At 23.9% G+C, this 19,003-nt stretch overlaps 1 protein-coding gene across 1 annotated transcript; it reads left to right on the top strand.

Moving 5' to 3' along the window:
* Window positions 1-606: 606 nt before the first annotated feature.
* LOC128951624 (putative ferric-chelate reductase 1 homolog) lies at window positions 607-8,206 on the top strand. Its single transcript, XM_054296872.1, has 8 exons — window positions 607-936; window positions 3,985-4,555; window positions 5,259-5,633; window positions 6,748-6,863; window positions 6,982-7,068; window positions 7,523-7,746; window positions 7,830-7,900; window positions 8,001-8,206. The coding sequence occupies exons 1-8, from the start codon at window positions 625-627 to the stop codon at window positions 8,204-8,206; spliced, it is 1,962 nt and encodes a 653-aa protein (XP_054152847.1). The 5' UTR covers window positions 607-624.
* Window positions 8,207-19,003: the final 10,797 nt, after the last annotated feature.

The raw sequence follows: 19,003 nt of genomic DNA, 5'->3' as shown, positions 1-19,003 counted from the left end.
CAATTAAACTACTATTTATAACAATCTATAATTTTATTGTATATAACATATTTTTTTATAAATTTTATATAAAATATTAAAAAAAACTGTAACAAATAATTAAATAGAGATTATTATATATTTATACTAGTTTATTTAAATAAAATTTAGTAACCATTATAAAAGTAATTTTATAAATTTATTTTTGTTTTTAAATTTTATAAAATCAAAATTTTAAAAAATACAATAACTATTAATTCAATAATCATAAAAACAAACTATATATATATATATATATATATATATATATTATTATTATTATTTATTATTAAATACTTATATTAAGTATTTAATATATTAAACTGTAGCAATTAATTAATAGACATTTTATATATACATATATTGATGTTTTTTATTTATTTATTTAGTAAATAATAGATCTATTAATTAAAAAAATTAATTATTTTTTTTTTGTAAAACTTATTTCAGCAAACAAACAAAAAAATTAATTAATTTTTTAAAAAAATTATCATGCTAAATAAAACACACCGATTAACAACATGGTGGTCCACTACTACTACTACTACTACTACTACATATATACTAGTAATTATAATTATTATCTATGGTTGCCAACTGTCCCCGATGGTCAATGGCTATAGTCACGGTGCACCTACCAAATCATGTCAGTCACTACACCCGGGCCACGGTGTAGACAAACAGTACGGTCTGGCACCCTATGAGCTCAGGGTAGCTCACGGACCTAACGGTGCTGTTATTGTATCGCTAATGTCGAAAGGGGTGGGCAGTAGTGGGGGTGCTGGCGGTAATAGCATACCGTTTACCGGTTTTATGCTTCAGGCACGGCTAGTATCGGACAGGGAGTCCATAGTTAATGGCCGGTTCAGTGAGGATCGCCAGTTGTCACAAACAAGAAACTGTAATCAAGATATACCGGTAAGTCGTTTATTACTAAATAATTAATATATTTTTTTTAATTTAAAAATATTTATATAAATAATTAATATATATATATATATTATTTAAAAAATAAAATTATATTAATAATTAATTAGCAAATTAATACAATAAAATAATATAATATAAAATTTATTTTTATATTTTAATACTTTATTTTGAAATTTGTTTTTTTTTGAAAAAACTAACAATATATGCAACAACAGCAAAAATTATCTAGATCATATAATAATTTTAGTCATAATAATTAGTATATATTTTTTTTGATTTAAAAAAAAAGTTATATATTAATAATAATTAGCAAAAAATTTAATAAAAATTCAATAATACTAAAATTTATTTATATATATATATACAGGTATATAAATATACATTTTATTTAATTTTTTTTTGTAAAATAAAGTTAACAATATATGCAACAACAACAACAAATTTATCTAGATCAAATAATAATTTTTTTATATTATTATTTGAGTGACTATTGATTTATATTATTTTATTATTATTATTATTATTTTATTTAAATATATGTATATCTATTAGTTTCACTTAATTATAATTAGGTCATACAACTCGTATGTATTTTATAATCAATATATTATATATGTTTATTAATATATTATTGATTTTATTTTTTTAAAAAATAAGCCATAATTTTAGTTTAAAATAATTAAATTTTTATTGATTAATATTAAATTAAATAATCAATAATAAAAAAATTAATAAAAAACTAATATTATGTGTTGAAATAGTTTTATTTTTAAATGAGATAAAAAATTTAGATTTTTACTAATTTTATTTTATCTAAATAAGCTAAATAATTTTTTTAAAAAAGTAAAATTTCTAGTTTTATTATTTTTTTAAAAATAATTTAATATAAATATATTGATTGATTAACAGTTAAACTATTTTAGTATTTAGTAAAATTTTAATGCCAAACTAAAAAAGCAAAAACAAAAATTAAAATAATAAAATCAAAAATTATTATAATATAATATAATTATTACTGAATAATAATATTATTAATCATTTGATAAAAATGTTTTTATTTATGAAAACTATTTTAATTAGCATTAAATTTTAATCTCGAAAAACGATTATTTATATTATTAATATTACTAATAATCATATTATTCAAAAAAATAATGTTTGGCTATAATTCAAGGTTTTAATTTTTGGTTACAAACAATAATAATAATAAAACTAACAATTTAAACAATACTAACAAAATAAGTAAAACTAAATAATGTATGTTTAAAATTTATGTATTGACAAAATATATTTAATAATAATAAAAAATGTTAATTAATTTCCGCTCCTTTTTTTTGAAATAATAATAATAATAATACATTAATTTACAATTATATATAATATAATATTATTTTTATTATTACTGTAAATATATATATATATAAGTAATATATATACTATATATATATATAGTGTGGACAACCTTGAGGTAATAGCGGGCAATAGTTTAAATTTATCATTTATTTTATCATTATTTTTTAACTACTGTATAATAAAAATAAGTGACATTAAGTTAATATATAAATACAGTACTTTAAACAATATATAGTATATATACTGTATTTTTTAATTTTACTTTTTTTTAATAATATAATTGACAATTATTTTGTCTCACTTTAATAAATTTACTAAAATTATGTCAAATTACTTGTATGACTATTAAGGATAAAATTATTATTATTTTTTTATGTATAGACATAATAACTAAATACATAATGTTATGTATATTATAAAACATTTGCATTTTTATATATTACTTAAAATTTTTTTGTGTTAATTAAAAGTTTAATATATTTAATATATTTTCAACATTATTATTATGTTAAATATTTAATATATATTTTTTAATTTTTTATTGATCAATATAAAATAATAATATATATTTATTATTTAGACATTTAATATATTTATATATATAAATATTATTACTGTATATTATTTACTTTAAATATTTTATTAAAAAAATTATATTAATTATGTTTAGTAAAAATTATTTGTAATAAATACTAAATTTTAAAACACGAAGTCAAATGCAACCTAATTTTATATTATTTAAAAAAATAATTAAATATAAAAATGTAAAAAAGTGTTTATTTACAGTATTAAAAAATTTTATTTAAAATTATTGATTTTTTATAAACTATAAGTATATAAATAAATAGTCAAATATATATATATTTAAAAAAATAAAATACTTTATTATTATAAGTTAGATTTTAGTTAAACTAAAAATAAATTATATAAATATATATTTTTAAAAAATTTGTATTCCTATGAACTATTTAATAGTATTCATAGATTATTAATAAATATCAATAATATATTATAAGATTTAATTACAGTTTTTTTTTTAAATATCAAAATATAATTTATAATATTAATTATTAGTATTTATTTTTATTTCAAAAATAAAAATTATATTACATATTAATAATTTTTTTTCTAATTTTTTAAATTTTTAATTATATTATTTACTTTGAATATTTTTATAAAAAAATTATATTAATTATGCTTATTAAAATTTATTTATAATAAATACTAAATTTTAAAATATAATCGCATTACATCTAATTTTATATTATTTTTAAAAAATAATTAAATATAAAAATGTAAAAAAGTGTTTATTTACAGTATTAAACAAAATGTATTTAAAATTATTAATTTTTAATAAACTATAAGCATTGAAATAAATAAATATATTTATATATATATATAAAATATAATACTTTATTATTAGTTAGATTAGTGTTAAACTAAAAAAATAAATTTATATAAATATTTAAAAAACTAATTTTTTTTATTCATTTTGTATACTATTTTATAGTATTCATAGATTATTAATAAAAATCAAATAATATATTATAGATTTAATTACAGTTTTTTTTAATATAAAAAAAATTATAAAAATATAATTTATAATATTAATTATTAGTATTTATTTTTTATTTTACATATTAATAATTTTTTTTAATTAAAATTATTTTTAATAATATATAGAATACATTGACCCACAAAAACGGTGGCACCAAATACAGAGTGGACACTACATGGACGGCACCGCAAAATTTTATCGGTGGTGTCATATTTCGGGCTACAGTTGTCCAAACCAAGAGTGTATTTTGGACAGCATTGGACTCGCAGGCTGTCTATATAACGGCACCGGTAGTCATACAGCACACGACTAGTAGTACTAGTAGTAGTAGTAGTAGTACTACTGGTAAACCTAATGCCGCCTACAATAGACAACGAGACCATCAATCGGAGCCCAAACAACCCCTACCATCGGTTAACAACAATAACATACAGTCCTTATCTACTGTTCCCCGAACTCAAGCATCGGTAGACTCGGCTCAGTACGGCTCACGTATACCCTATGAGGTGTGTTCCTCAAAGTTTTGTATGGGATTACCGGCTAATTGTGTCCGATATCGTACCTGTAATATGTTATTAACGGGTATGTATGTGATGCGCGGTGACGGTATGGTTGAGTTTGAAATACATGCCGATGTTAATAAATATAATGCTAACTCATACTATTCAATGGGATTGTCTACCGATAACAAAATGGGTAGGTCGTTGGTTTTTTTTATATTATTAAATATATTTTTTTAAAAATATTAAAATCTATGTATGTTTTATAATATTAGATCTTAATTATCTAAATAATTATAACTTTTTAAAAATATATTAATAGTTTATTTTTTAGGTTAATTTAGTTGATTATAATGTATAAACTAAATATAAAATTATATTTTATGAATAATTATATTATTAATACTTAATATTTAAAAAAAAAAATTTTAGAATATTTATTCTTAATCTGATAGTTAAACATAATATTTATTATTTAATTAATAAATACTATGTATATAATAAAAATTACAGTTTTTTTATTAGTAATAAAATATATTAATGAAATAAAAATTAGATATATATACTAGGTATATATATGAAACGTATTTAAACCTAATTTGATAATTAAATATAATATATTTATAATAACTAATAAGTATATAATAAAAAATACAGTTTTTAGTTAAATTGATAATAAATATTAATGAATAAAAAAACTACAAAATTTTTTTAGTACAATAATTATTACTAAATTATTTCAAAAAAAAATTTAGCATTAAATTTATATGTTAGTATATATGATATATAAATATATAATTAATTAATTAATAACAAAATAATATAATTATTACAAATAATTGAAATATAATTTATTTATTTATTTATTTAAATTAAATATTTTTAATATTTATTTATAGGTGAGGACAGTGTTACCGATTGTATGATAAGCGATGGTCGGCCAGTCCTACGAAACAGTGTCAACATTGGCCGCAACAATGAATATCTGTCGGCCAATGAATATCATTCGGTAACTGTGCTGAACACTACCTACAATAATGGACTGTTATATTGTAAATGGAGACGCCGTAGACGGTCGACCATCCGTGGGGTACAGTATGACCTGAAAGACAAACAATACTACCTGTTGTTAGCCTATGGACTACTGGCCGGTAAAGAAGATACCAAAGACTATCATACGGAACGACTGGCCACCGATCAGACCATTGATATGCGTATTGTTGGCCAGTTATCCGCTGCCCAACAGTCGACTAGTTTTCTAATTAAATTACACGGTATTTGTTTGGCTATTATTATTTTAATTAAAATTTTTAATTAATTAAATTAATATAATAATTTTTGTGAGCACAGGTAGTTTTTAGAGTAAATTATTATTTTATTTATTGTAAAAATAAATATTTATAGTTATATATATATTTAATATTTTATAAGATTAATATACAATTTATTTGATTAATAATTATATTGTATTTATTTTTGTATGTGTGTGTGTTTTTTTTAATTAATTAAATAAATAAATTTTTTGAGCATACAGGTAGTTTTTAGTAAATTATTATTATTTTATTTATTTAAATTGTTAATATTTTTATTTTAAAAAATATTTAAATAGATTTACTATTCAGTTTAGAAATTATAGTATTTTTTATTTTATTATTAATTATTATATATTGTATTTATTTATTTTTTGTATATAATAAAAATATTTTATTTTATTAAATATAAGTTTTTTAGTTTGTTTTAATAATAATACAAAATCATTTATGATACCATTCCTAATTGAATAAATTAAAAAATATAATTTAATAGTTATTAATAGTTAGTTAGTATTTTATACAGTTTTTTATTTCAAAAATATTATTAATAATTTTTTAAAATAATAAATTTCAAAAAATATTATTTATATTTTTTGTAGTTTACAATTATTTTTTAATTTATTTATTTGTATATTAGATATTTTCTAAAGCATTATAAAAAAATTATTTTAACAAAATCAATATATTTTTATTTATTTTTAATTAATTAATGTTTTATTAATAATAATTAACATTACAAAAATCTCTTAGATCTTATAGCCTATTTGTATAAATTAAAAATACAATTTAATATTTATTAATAGTTTGTTAGTATTTTATACAGTTTTTTGAATAATAATTTTCAAAAATATGTATGTAATATGTATTTATTTATTTTTTAACTGTATATTTGATATTTTCTAAACGAGTATAAAATTTTTTTAACAAGATCAATTAATCAATTAATTTGTTTATTTTTTACAATTAATTGAATAATAATAATATTTAAATATTTAAATTAAATTTTTTAGTCTTAAAAAAATTGAAGTTTTTTGAATCATATATTTTTTTATATATTTTTTTGTTTAAATTTTAGGCTCATTTATGGTGTTTGCATGGCTGGGCTGTGTTAGTATAGCTATATTTATTGCCCGATATTTTAAAGATTTTTGGCCCAACGATCAACTGTTTGGCGTTAAAATATGGTTTGCAGTATGTATTTAATTATATATAAAAATATTTATTAATATTAAACTTATTATTAATTAATTGATTATTTTTTAAAAATTTTTAAATAATAATAATTATTATTATTTAATGTTTTTTAAAGGCTCATCGATCGCTAATGTTGTCGGCATTGATACTAATATTATTATCATCAGTAAGCATATGGATACATGTGGGAACATTTACCATGGTAAAAAACAATTATTTTTATACTACTTAATATATTTAAATAAAAATTTTAATATTTATTATTGCAATATAAACATTATTAATTTAATCTATTATATTATAGTCGATATACAGTATTATAAATTAATATAAATAATATACAGTATTTAGTAAGTTTAGTAACATAAATAATAATTAAAAAAAAATAATTCAATAGATATTATTATTTTTAATTTATGTAATAATATATATAATTTTTTTTTAAAAAATAATTAAATTTTAATTACACATATCTATTGAATAACTAAAATTATATAAGTTAAAATAAAAAAATATATATTATTTAAATAATTATTAGAAACTTACAGTTTTTTTTCTAAAAAAATATATAGTAAATAGTTTATTAATAAATAATTTTTATATATTTATATATTTATTAATTTATTTATTTTTTTAATTATATTTAATACAATTAGGGTCCGCATCAATGGTTTGGTTTGGCATCGATTGTCATAATAATATTGAATCCAATCGGCGCTCTATTCCGACCGAAACCCGAATCACCGAAACGATGGATATTCAATTGGTTACACTTTTTGTTGGGCAATACGGGACACATATCGGCAATCGTAGCCCTAGTGTTGGCCTACTATCTGCCAGCCCTACAAATGTCACAAATATATCTATGGATACTTATAATGTAAATATTTAAAAATTATTTTTTAAATATTTAAAAAAAATTAAAATTTATTTTTTTTAATTTTTTTCCCCCAATTTAATTAGTTATATATTATTTCATGTAACATCACATTTAATTATGCAAATGTACATGTGCGATTTTACTAGAAAGTCAAGTAAGTTATTAATATTTAAAAAAATTAAAATATAAATAATTTTTTACAATTATTTATTATTATTTTTTAAAATTTTAATTTATTTTTTTTAAATTATTAGAAACAAGTGATATATCAATGCAAGACGTGCCGCACCTAAAAACCAATAATAATATCAATAATAATAATAATAATAATTTTAAGACCAAAAACAGTTTGATTCAGTTGTGTCTAATGTTTTACATCATAGCTGTTGTCGTACTAATCATCGGTTTAATTGTCTGCATATATATACCACAATCGGCAGTCAATTATGTTAAATCTTAAACTAAATTATTTGAAATAATTATTATTAATAAAAATAATATAAATGTTTAATCTTTTTTTTGTTATGTTATATTAATTATAAATACAATAATTATTAATAAAAAATAAATAAATAATATATTATAATATTTATGTAATTTTAGTAATTTATAAATTTGTTTTTTATATATATACACTATTTGTATTTAAATTAATTCACTAATATATATAATATTATATTATACAGTATTTACAATATACAGCTATTATTTATGTTTTTAATTTATACAATTAATCAATAATTATTTGTAAAATATTTAAATAAACGTAAATGTGTTTAAAATTTATTATTTAATAATATTAATTAAATAAAGGTGTTTAATAAATAAATATCTATATTAATTTATTAATAAATATTAAATTATATATTAATATTAATAATTTAAATATTTAACAGAAAGTTTGAAAATATAAAATAAATAAATGCTTGAAGTTGTCAATTAGTCGTTAAGTTTTATAACTTATTTTATGATTTTATTATTTTAAAATGGGACTGCCTAAACCGCAATGGGAAAAGCTGCGGTCCCGTTTTACCCGAAAACGGGTGGTCAGATCTTACGGTCCTTAATAGAAAAGTTGTAGAGAATAAAAAGTTGCTCTAATGTTCCGATAAGTAAAAAATTATCCGAGCACCAGGGGTTGCTAAAGGGGAGAGTTAGTGGTAAGAACTATTAACCCCTTGAGATTAAAAATTTTTACCACCTGGCCTAAAGCCAAAAACTTAAAGAGTCTCTCTCTGTCTCTCTTTGTCTCTCACTGTCTCTCTCTCTCTCTCTCTGTCTCTGTCTGTCTGTCTGTCTGTCTGTCTGTCTGTCTGTTTGTCTGTCTGTATGTCTCTCTCTCTCTCTCTCTCTCTCTCTCTCTCTCTCTCTCTCTCTCTCTCTCTGTCTGTCTGTCTATCTTGTCGCGTGTTAAATTATAAAAATTATTTAAAATTTTTCGTCTAGATCTCTGTTTATTTTTTATTATTATTTATAAAAATATAATAAAGTGTTATATTATTGAGAAGATAATAAATTACTATCTGAAAAAAATTTAATAGATGGAAAGAATTAATTAATAAATAAAATTAATAAAAAAAATTTAATTTATTATTTAAATTAATAAAAAATAATTTAATTAAAAAAATAATTTAATTAAAAAATATTTAATTAATAAATTATTTTAATTAAAAAACATTTTAATAATAAAATATTTTAATTATTTATATTAAAAGAGTCAACGGTGTCGTCAATCGCGATTCCCATCGATAGACATAATCGGCTACTTGTATGAATATGTGAATATGTCCTCTATCGGCGGTCATCCAACCTATTATTGATTGTCAGTCGGTCGTTAATCAATAACACTCACTAACAATTACTTATGAAACTAATTAAATTCACATATAATTAAATAATGCAATACAATTATAATAAAACAAAAACAATTGAACAATACTACAGTAAAAACTGATAATTATTATTATGGCATTACATAATCAATAATTGTTACGTAGTGTACCGAGACTTGTTAACTAACTTATTCCTTCCCTGTCCCTCTTCCATAGTTATAACGGACCGCCGACTAAATCGTGCGCACCAATCCAGCAGTCGGTCCAAATACAGGTATGGTAGGCGTCAGTAGATTGCATACCTTACTATATATGTCTACGACTGAACAAATCAGTTATCACATAAACAAATACTGTTACAATATTAATTAAAAATAATTTAATTAAAAAATTTTTTTATGTAGTAATTAGTATTAGTATTAAAAATATTTAACATTTAATTTAGTATAGTATAAGCATCGCAACAAAAAGGTAAACAATATTTTTTTTAAAATTTATTATAAAAAAAATTCCACGTAAAAATAAAATGTTTCAATATTTAATACAATACCTAACAAAAGTACAACAATACATTCTATCTATCTCTCTCTTTCTCTATTATTTTATTTACTTATAATATTCATAATTATTTTTTAATTCATTTATATTTTATTTTAGTTACAATTATTTAATAAAATGGGAAGAAAAGGTCAATTTTGCCGCTACAGAAATAATAAAAATAAAAATATTGATTTTTATAATCAATTTAATATCAAGACAAACACAATTTTGATAGCAACTTTGGTCCTTGAAAAAGACATTAATCGCAAATTGATGATTAAATATGAGTCAGATATCAACAGAGAGTCAAATAATGAAAACAAATTAGGAGCGATAGCAAAAACACTGATTAAAATTTTAAGAAAATTGGATATATACTGGATTAACAACAGATAACACCTGAATCTATGCAACAAGTTATAATTAATCAATACAAGTGTCCACCATTAGAAATGTCTTCTTACATTCCATTTTGTCAACATTATTAATGTTTAAATAAATTTGATTGAACAAAAAATAAATGAATTAAAATGTATTGAATATTATATAAAATAAAAAATATATTTAATAACTATATATAATATTTACAATCAGGGTTTTAAAAAATAATGCCTACCCTAACAATGCCCAAAAATGCCATAAATAAATGGATATTAAAATAGATAATTGTTTATTTAAATTGACTAACATAACCATACGGTTATGTTAGCCAAAAATACTTTTTACTATCAACACATACCATTCCAATAAGGAATGGTATGTGCTATATAAACAACAGAGAAGTCATCAATCCAATATGATGTGATAACAACAGGCGACCAAAAGTCGCACCCATCCCTACTCTCTCTAACAAAACTGTTTGTTTGAGAGATCTCGAGAAGAGTGGGGCTTTAATTGATGATGAATTGAAATGAAAATAAAAATTTAGAAAAGAGAAAGTATAAGAAAAAGTTATTAATATAGAGTGAAATAATAGTAAAGTAAGAAAAAGGTGAATTAAATAAGTAAATTAAAAGAAGTGAAATAATAAAGTAATAAAAATTGAAAAGTAATAGAAAGCAAGTGACTGATTGGCTACCGACCCGACGTACTGATTGGCTAACGACCCGACGTACTGATTGGTCTACCGACTTGTCGTACTGATTGGCTACCAACGCGACGTATTGATTGGCCTACCGACCCGACGTACTGATTGGCCTACCGACCCGATAAAAAATTATTTATCATCAACATCAACATCAAAAAAAATAATCAGCAGTCATCACAACACTTGATGCAATTCATAGATATACTCAAGTTTTGAACATAACCGAAATGAAATTATTATGAAATTTGAAACAAAAGTTCAATAGTTTGTAATCATATACAGTATGTCAGTTGTTCTTTAAAGTAATTTTTACGGCTAATTGCCCACAAAATCACTTTTTCTCAGCTATATCCAAATAATTATTTTACATATCCAACAATTAAAGTATATTGTATACAACAAACATAAATATACAAAACTATTCAAAAATCAATAAAAAAATTTTAATATTTTTAATTTTTAATCGTTTAATAATGACATAAATTGATTAAAAATCTCATGCAATGAATAGACATGAATAGATAAAATAAAGTTTTATCAATTATAAGGTAATATTATGGGATCATAATCTAGTATTAATTGCAGTTATGATAAGATAATTTTTACTGGGCTTCTCCTCTTTTTCTCCTATTTTATACTCCTTTTTCTTCTTAGATATGGTCTTTTTTTGCCTTTTCTACCTTGAGAACTTGTTGTATGGTTCTCCATTCCAGTCCTCCCCTATGTGGAATTCGTTCCAGTGTCTGACGAAATTTTTGCCGACGATACTGAGGAACACATACTTTGGTAAACTATAGTGTTGCTGATCAACAACAACAATGTGGTTGACCATACATAGGCAATATCATTCTATATAATCGCTGAAACGACTTTAGGAATATCTCGCTTTAATGTCGTTCACATCAACATATTAAAGCCATACCTGAAGGATTACCATACGATTTGGCAAATCAAGCAATAAATCATGACTTATGTGAAATTTAAGATATCGTAAATCTAGAGCGCGAGGTCTAGACCGTTGAACATGACGCCTTGGATGCTGCATAACATAATAAACAAATACAAAATAAAACCAAACTTTAAGGCCATTTATTAAAAAAACTTTTGTACATTAAATTTTTATGCCCCATGCCTTCCACAAAATATATGATTATAACTTTTTTAACAATAATAATTACTTTGACAGTTTCATTGTATAAATTAAAAAATATTTTTACAACTCCACCATTTTAAAATTTACTCAAAATTATAAACACAAACATTTTGTCATTGGAAATGGCGAAAATGTATACATACCCATCATCTATACCTAATGACCAATGCCTAATATATTACCGATTTGGTACAATTATGATTAACATTTACAAACACCAATTTTAACACAACGGTTTATAAAAATATTATAAAAAATTTGAAGGACAAATTCTTTCCAAAATTCTCACAATAAAAATCTTGAATATGCCAGTGAGTATCATATTTTATATGTGGGGAACATATGACCCCTCTTACCATTGTTGAGCTAAAAATATATTTTTAGATATATTAAACCAATAAAAAAGAAGAAAAATCAAAGAAAGTATTAACTACTAAAAAGACATGATTTAGTAATTAAAAGTTCATTGAACACACAAAACGTGTTGTACTAAGTAAACAATTTTGGTAAAATTTACAAATTCAGCTCTACTCGTTCACGCGGTAACGGTCTACCATAAGGTCCATAAAGTCTTATCATTTCAGGATTTTCTGAATCAATTATTCAGCGTCAATCAGTAAAGATCCGAAAACAGCAAACGGTCTTTTGTAGTGACAGTTTGTCAATAACTTATTTAATGTTTCAGTGCAGTTAATTTCATGTGAGTTAAGTGAAGTAGGATCTCTTGGGGTTAGATATCAAAGAGACCTAGAGAACTTTTTAAATAAATAAAAATAAAATTTCTTGAATATTTATATAATAAAATGTGTATAATATCAAAAAAAACTTTATATTAATTGCTTAACAACACATAAAAACAATTAAATTTGACAAATAATTTACTGTATAATGGTATTTTTTTAAACATAGGGTTGATTTACTGTTGACCGTATAAACACATGTCATGATGAAGTATTTAATATTGAGAGACAACCTCTCGAACAAGACAACAGAAAAATGAGACAACGACTGGAAAAGTTTGAAGAAAGATAAACCGTGATTGAATATGAATGGTCGGCAAAAGTGGCCAAAGTATTAGAATCAGCATTACAAAAATTACTAACCTCATGAATGGTGATTCAACGGTACTAATTCGTCTATATTAGCGTCCATACGAGCAAATTTGATGATTGTTTCTATCATTGATCGGTGAGTACTAATGGTGTATCGATAATCACGGCGATCTTTAGTATGGGCTTCCAATACTTTGGCCACTTTTGCCGACCATGTATATTTAATCACGGCTTCTCTTTATTCAACACTTTTGTTTAAAAAACAAGTACTTATTTCTTTATTAATAAAATCTTAAAAATAATCTAATTAAAAAAATATTTTCTTTAAAAGTTTATTTAAAAAACTTTCCACAGAACTTTTACTTTTATAATAATTAAACATTGGTGGAGGTGAAAAATGAAATGTTTTTAAATAAGATACATACATTACTATATTAAAATCTTTATAAGCTTCCGACACGTCGGCATATCGGCTAATACTTGTATACAGACGAGAGCAAAGCAGGTCCAGTAAATTATATTATTTTTGTTTTGTTTTATATTAGTGTGTAATCTAAAATGTAAAGATTACTCTGGTAGACAAAAATTGATTAAACCCCAACCTAAACCAAATAAAAAACCAAAACAACGTAAGACATAGGAGAACACATTGATTAGAAATATATGAGATTTAAATTAAAAATTTACATTGGACTCGACGTAAAAGGTACAAAGTCTTTATACCATCAAAATTACCACTAATTATACTCAAACAAAATGATATATAACAATGTTTATTATCGGTAATCGGTAAAATCAACTCCAGTTGTTGAAAGATCTGACAGTCCAGAAGTGGTGTCTAATCCGGATTGGCTAGTTCCTCATCCAATACCTATACCAAACCCAGCATTTTTTGCTAATGCAAGAATCAAAATCAACAAGTTCGAGATCCAGCCTTCATGACATTAGACCAAGTTGAACAAACAAATTTGGAAATAGAGATTCGTATGTCACAAGCAATTGTGGACAGAGAGATGACACGTGTCGTACGAAGAGAGCCGTCGATCGCAAGATATCTTCAGGACATCGACGAATCACCTGAGTATCTAAATCATATATACGAACGATACAACAGTTATAACTTATCTGGTGGTTATTCATCTGAACACGTGATTTACTTAACATCTGGAAGACCGTGGGACATCGAGACATCAATTCACAAAAACCTCAAGGATTACACTTGTGAAATTTGTCAAGATATACCATCTCTTTCAAAACAGTGTGAACGCTGTAATCGTCTTTTCTGTTTCTTTTGTGCCGATCAATGTATTGGAGCAAGTGTACGTTGTTCAACTGGACAGCAACAACACAGTTTTATGGACATCACCTTTACTAATAGACAGATATTAAATCAAATCTGTAGCATCCGATGCGTAGGCTCTGGAGGTGTAGAACCAGTTCATTGTCTAATTGATGAGGAAAATCACTCCAATCATATTCAATAGTGGAATTATATGGATGGCGATCGACATAATATTAGCAGATGTAACACGTGTAAATGGCAATAATGTGGTTTCCCGCGCAGACCTAGACATATTTGTAAAGAGCAAATAAAGGACTTCGTTAAATAATTGGCAGCTTATCAAAAATTGAGCGATCAAATAACTGAAAGTTAAAGTTATAGAAAATCTTTTGAAATATCTAGTGAGAGTTATCATACTTTAATTATAGACGAAACTGTGTAACCGAATATACAATCTAAGAACAAAACTAAAAATATAGCAATCAATGAATCGATAAACGCTAACATCACACCATACTCTACAATAGATATCTGATACAATACACATTAACCGCAGATATAAGATGACCAGTTAACCCGAAATTGACACAAACAAAAATGATTAGTTGCTACCGCCGACTACGGGGGCCATTAGGCACCTTCCCGGTTAGACCGGCACAATAACCCCCTCCCCCTTCGGACGTGTACTATATTGACTGGCGGTTATATCTGCACTGGCGGTTTATTAGGACAGTACGGGACGAAAAGGACGGTTTCGTAGACGAGTCAAGGATCAAGACCGGGACAAGTGAAAGTAGATGGCAAAAAGTGCCAAACTCCGCCGATTTATAACAATATGATTACTATTAATTTGTGAAATATGAATCATATGTTTGCTGTATATAATGTACAGTATAGTAGTGTACAATACATGCAATACATACATAAAAACGGTTGGTTGGTGTAGTATATCTCGATAATAATAATTAATCATAATAACAGTCGGTTGCCAGTAATTAAACCATATATTGCTATAACATATAATACCACTGTTGGGTTGGTGTATACATATCAAACTCCTAGTGATAAACAAACAGCAAAAATATCTAATCAATAAGTCAGACAGTGTGTCAAAATGTCTCAAATTTTGTCGTTATAAACAAAAAAGTTAAAAAACATACATAAATATTATATATTTTAAGATTATACATAAATAACTAAATGTGCATAGTTTTTATTTTATTGTTATTTTAACTTAAAACAAAAATAATATTTAAACTCATATTCACATGATATTAGATATTATATGAAATTATTAGAACTCGAAACCCATTAAAGCATAAAAATACAAATGTAAAATACAAAAATTATCAATAAATATAAACATTTGCAACCATTTTGGTGTGTCTTGATCAAAAACTATTGGTTGATATCGAATAAATTTATTAACAACAAAATCATATCTAATAATTATTTAATATTTTTCTATATATTTTTAAAAATTATTTTATTTAGTTAATAACTTATTTAAATGATTTTTTGAGCAATAACATTAATGTAATTTCTATTAATCTTCTATTTTTTGACAAATTATAATAGCCCTACTGCCACAACACCTACAAACAATTTAAAAGGCCTAAACTTTCTTATCGTCGGACTTACATTAAGCAGAGAAGGCCGGGGAGTTCGAAAATAATCAGCTATCATTTTGTTAATCGTGTCTGAAATAAAACCATAACCTAACCCACACTATAAATATTATGGGCCACCAGAAGGGTTGATGGTTGATGGCGGAAGAATCGACATTTGCGGTCATCTTGACGGCGGGGTTAAGCGGCATGGAAATCGGTCTCGACTTGTTGTCGAATTTCGGCCCGTGTTTCCTGCCTGGCCGTTGAATATCTTACTCTATGTAAACAATTATAAACAAAAAAAATGATAAATACATTGCATGAATTCTGTTAATCAGTATAGAGTGGAACAAACACTGAAAAAACAATGATTTTATTTCCATATATTTCTAATATTTTCTTAAATTCACTTCTACTTGGGTTTCAAAAGATTGTATGATTGTTGACCAATTCTTTACAAATGGTGAAGATGCAAATATTAAAATTTATAATTGAACAGTTCTAATGATATTGAAAATTTATTGTTAGTATCAATATTAACAAATCTATTTAAATGTAAATATAAGATTTTTTTCCGATTTTATTGTTATATTTTTATATTTGTATTTCACAAATATTTAGTTGAAAATCGCTTAATATCGGAAAATGTAAATCTATCATATGTAAAGATAACTGCTCATCTAAAACTACTCAAGAAACAGAGCTCAAAAATACGATGAGTTGGAACTAAGACAAAACAAAATGGAAAAAGTAATATTGCTATATCATCAACTTTATCAACAATTAAAAAATCAAAGATTGATAAGAATTTTGGTGAACAATCATCAATTGAGAAAAATGTTCTAAAACGTAACATATTATCGGTTAATAAAATTCTCATTCTTACATTACAAAATCTTGTATTCAATTTAGAAGAGGAGATAAAACAACATAAAAAATTAATGACCTTAAAGATAAAATAAAGGAGAAGTTAGACATCAAGAGCAAGATATTTGTCAACAACACCGACATTTTTAATCCGGTTCCTCAAAATACAGGTAAATAAAGAGGATTTGGTCAAAAGTGGTACACAATTGTTTTATTAAATTATAGAAAACAAACTTAATTTAAGCCAACCTTTTAAGTCTATTTATATTATTTTAAAAACTTATTATTCTGCGTCAGCGGACTGATGTCTTATCAATGGTGCAGAAATAGTGTGAACGACGCAGTAAAGGCCGTAAAACTAATAGATAAAAAAAGAAATGAATAAGTTTAACATTTTAAATTCATTTTTATCAATTAAAATCTTATCATATAAGGAGCTAACGTCTAATTAATCAATTTAATTTTAATGCTTTAACAACTGAATCTTATTCTACGACGACAGCAGATGTGAACCAAATACCCGTATCAAGCAAATACCATACAAACTACACAAAATTCTAAAGTAATTAAACCCAACGCAGATTCAACAACACTTGACGCAACAACTGCGACAACCGTAACAGTGACCGAATCAAATACCCGCGAAAATACCGAAAATGTCCTTCGAGTAGGCGTGACTCTCTTGATAAATGCCAATATCGCCGCGTAACCATAGGCTGTCTACACCCCTAGATTCCTTAAAATCTAACAATATGTCGGCATATATAGAAAAATGGTGGAGTTTTAAAATTTATAAACAGTTTTAAAATAATAATAAAGCCAGAGCGTATATTTTCTATATCTGGAATTAATTCGTTTCACATAAATTGTCGCAAAATAATTTATTTATCGAACTTAAAACGTAACAAACATTTAAAAAATAAACAACAGTTATCACAACATTTTGGTGAATTAAAAATTGGTGGAGGTAAAAAATAAAATTCAACAGACACGTTCACACTTATAAAAGGTTTTGTTTAAGCAATTTCAATATTATAACTTTATTGTATATATTAATAATTCAATTATTATTAATTATGTGCAATGCAAGTTTAATTTTACAATTTTCAAGCATACAATTACTCAATTAGATATCAAAACCTTTTCGGTAACGGTATAAAAACATTTGTAAGTAACATATATATTTAAATAATGATAAGTAAATATCAATGCAAAATATAATGAAATTAATTTAATCAAAGCTGATCACCAATCAAGATAGCTTCCACTCGTTGCTCAGTCGATTGTTTTCGTCACTAAGTCGATCTTTCTCTGCATTGGCTACATCCAGCGTATCTAACTTATTTTAGAATATTTATCGAATATTTTTGTTTTTTTATCAATTTATTGAACTCATTTTAACTAATATCTGGTAATTTGATACCAAAAAGTCTTGAATATATTGGCTATTTTGAAAATGTGTAGTCATTACCATCAAGCAACAGACTTGGAGTACACGATAGACAAAAGGATGGATGTGTTTAGAGCTATCGTAAACATTTTTTATTATGTACAGACTTACTATCACTGCAGTCTAACTCAATTTCAACGCTTCAATCACGTGACTCCATGTCAGCACCGGTACTATAGTTTACATATAAAACGCTATAATAATTATAAAACATTAAATAAAAGGTCAATTTTGCCGCTACAAAAATATTGAATTTTATAATTAATTTAATATCAAGACAAACACAATTTTGATAGCAACTTTGGTCCTTGAAAAAGACATTAATCGCAAATTGATGATTAAATATGAGTCAGATATCAACAGAGAGTCAAATAATGAAAACAA

The sequence above is a fragment of the Oppia nitens genome, unplaced genomic scaffold (assembly GCF_028296485.1).
Source record: "Oppia nitens isolate AA-2021 unplaced genomic scaffold, nextdenovo-longstitch-racon4-pilon3 scaffold1_pilon_pilon_pilon, whole genome shotgun sequence".
NCBI lineage: Eukaryota > Metazoa > Arthropoda > Arachnida > Sarcoptiformes > Oppiidae > Oppia > Oppia nitens.
Note: the sequence above shows the minus strand (reverse complement) of the source record. Positions and strands in the feature narration are given on the sequence as shown.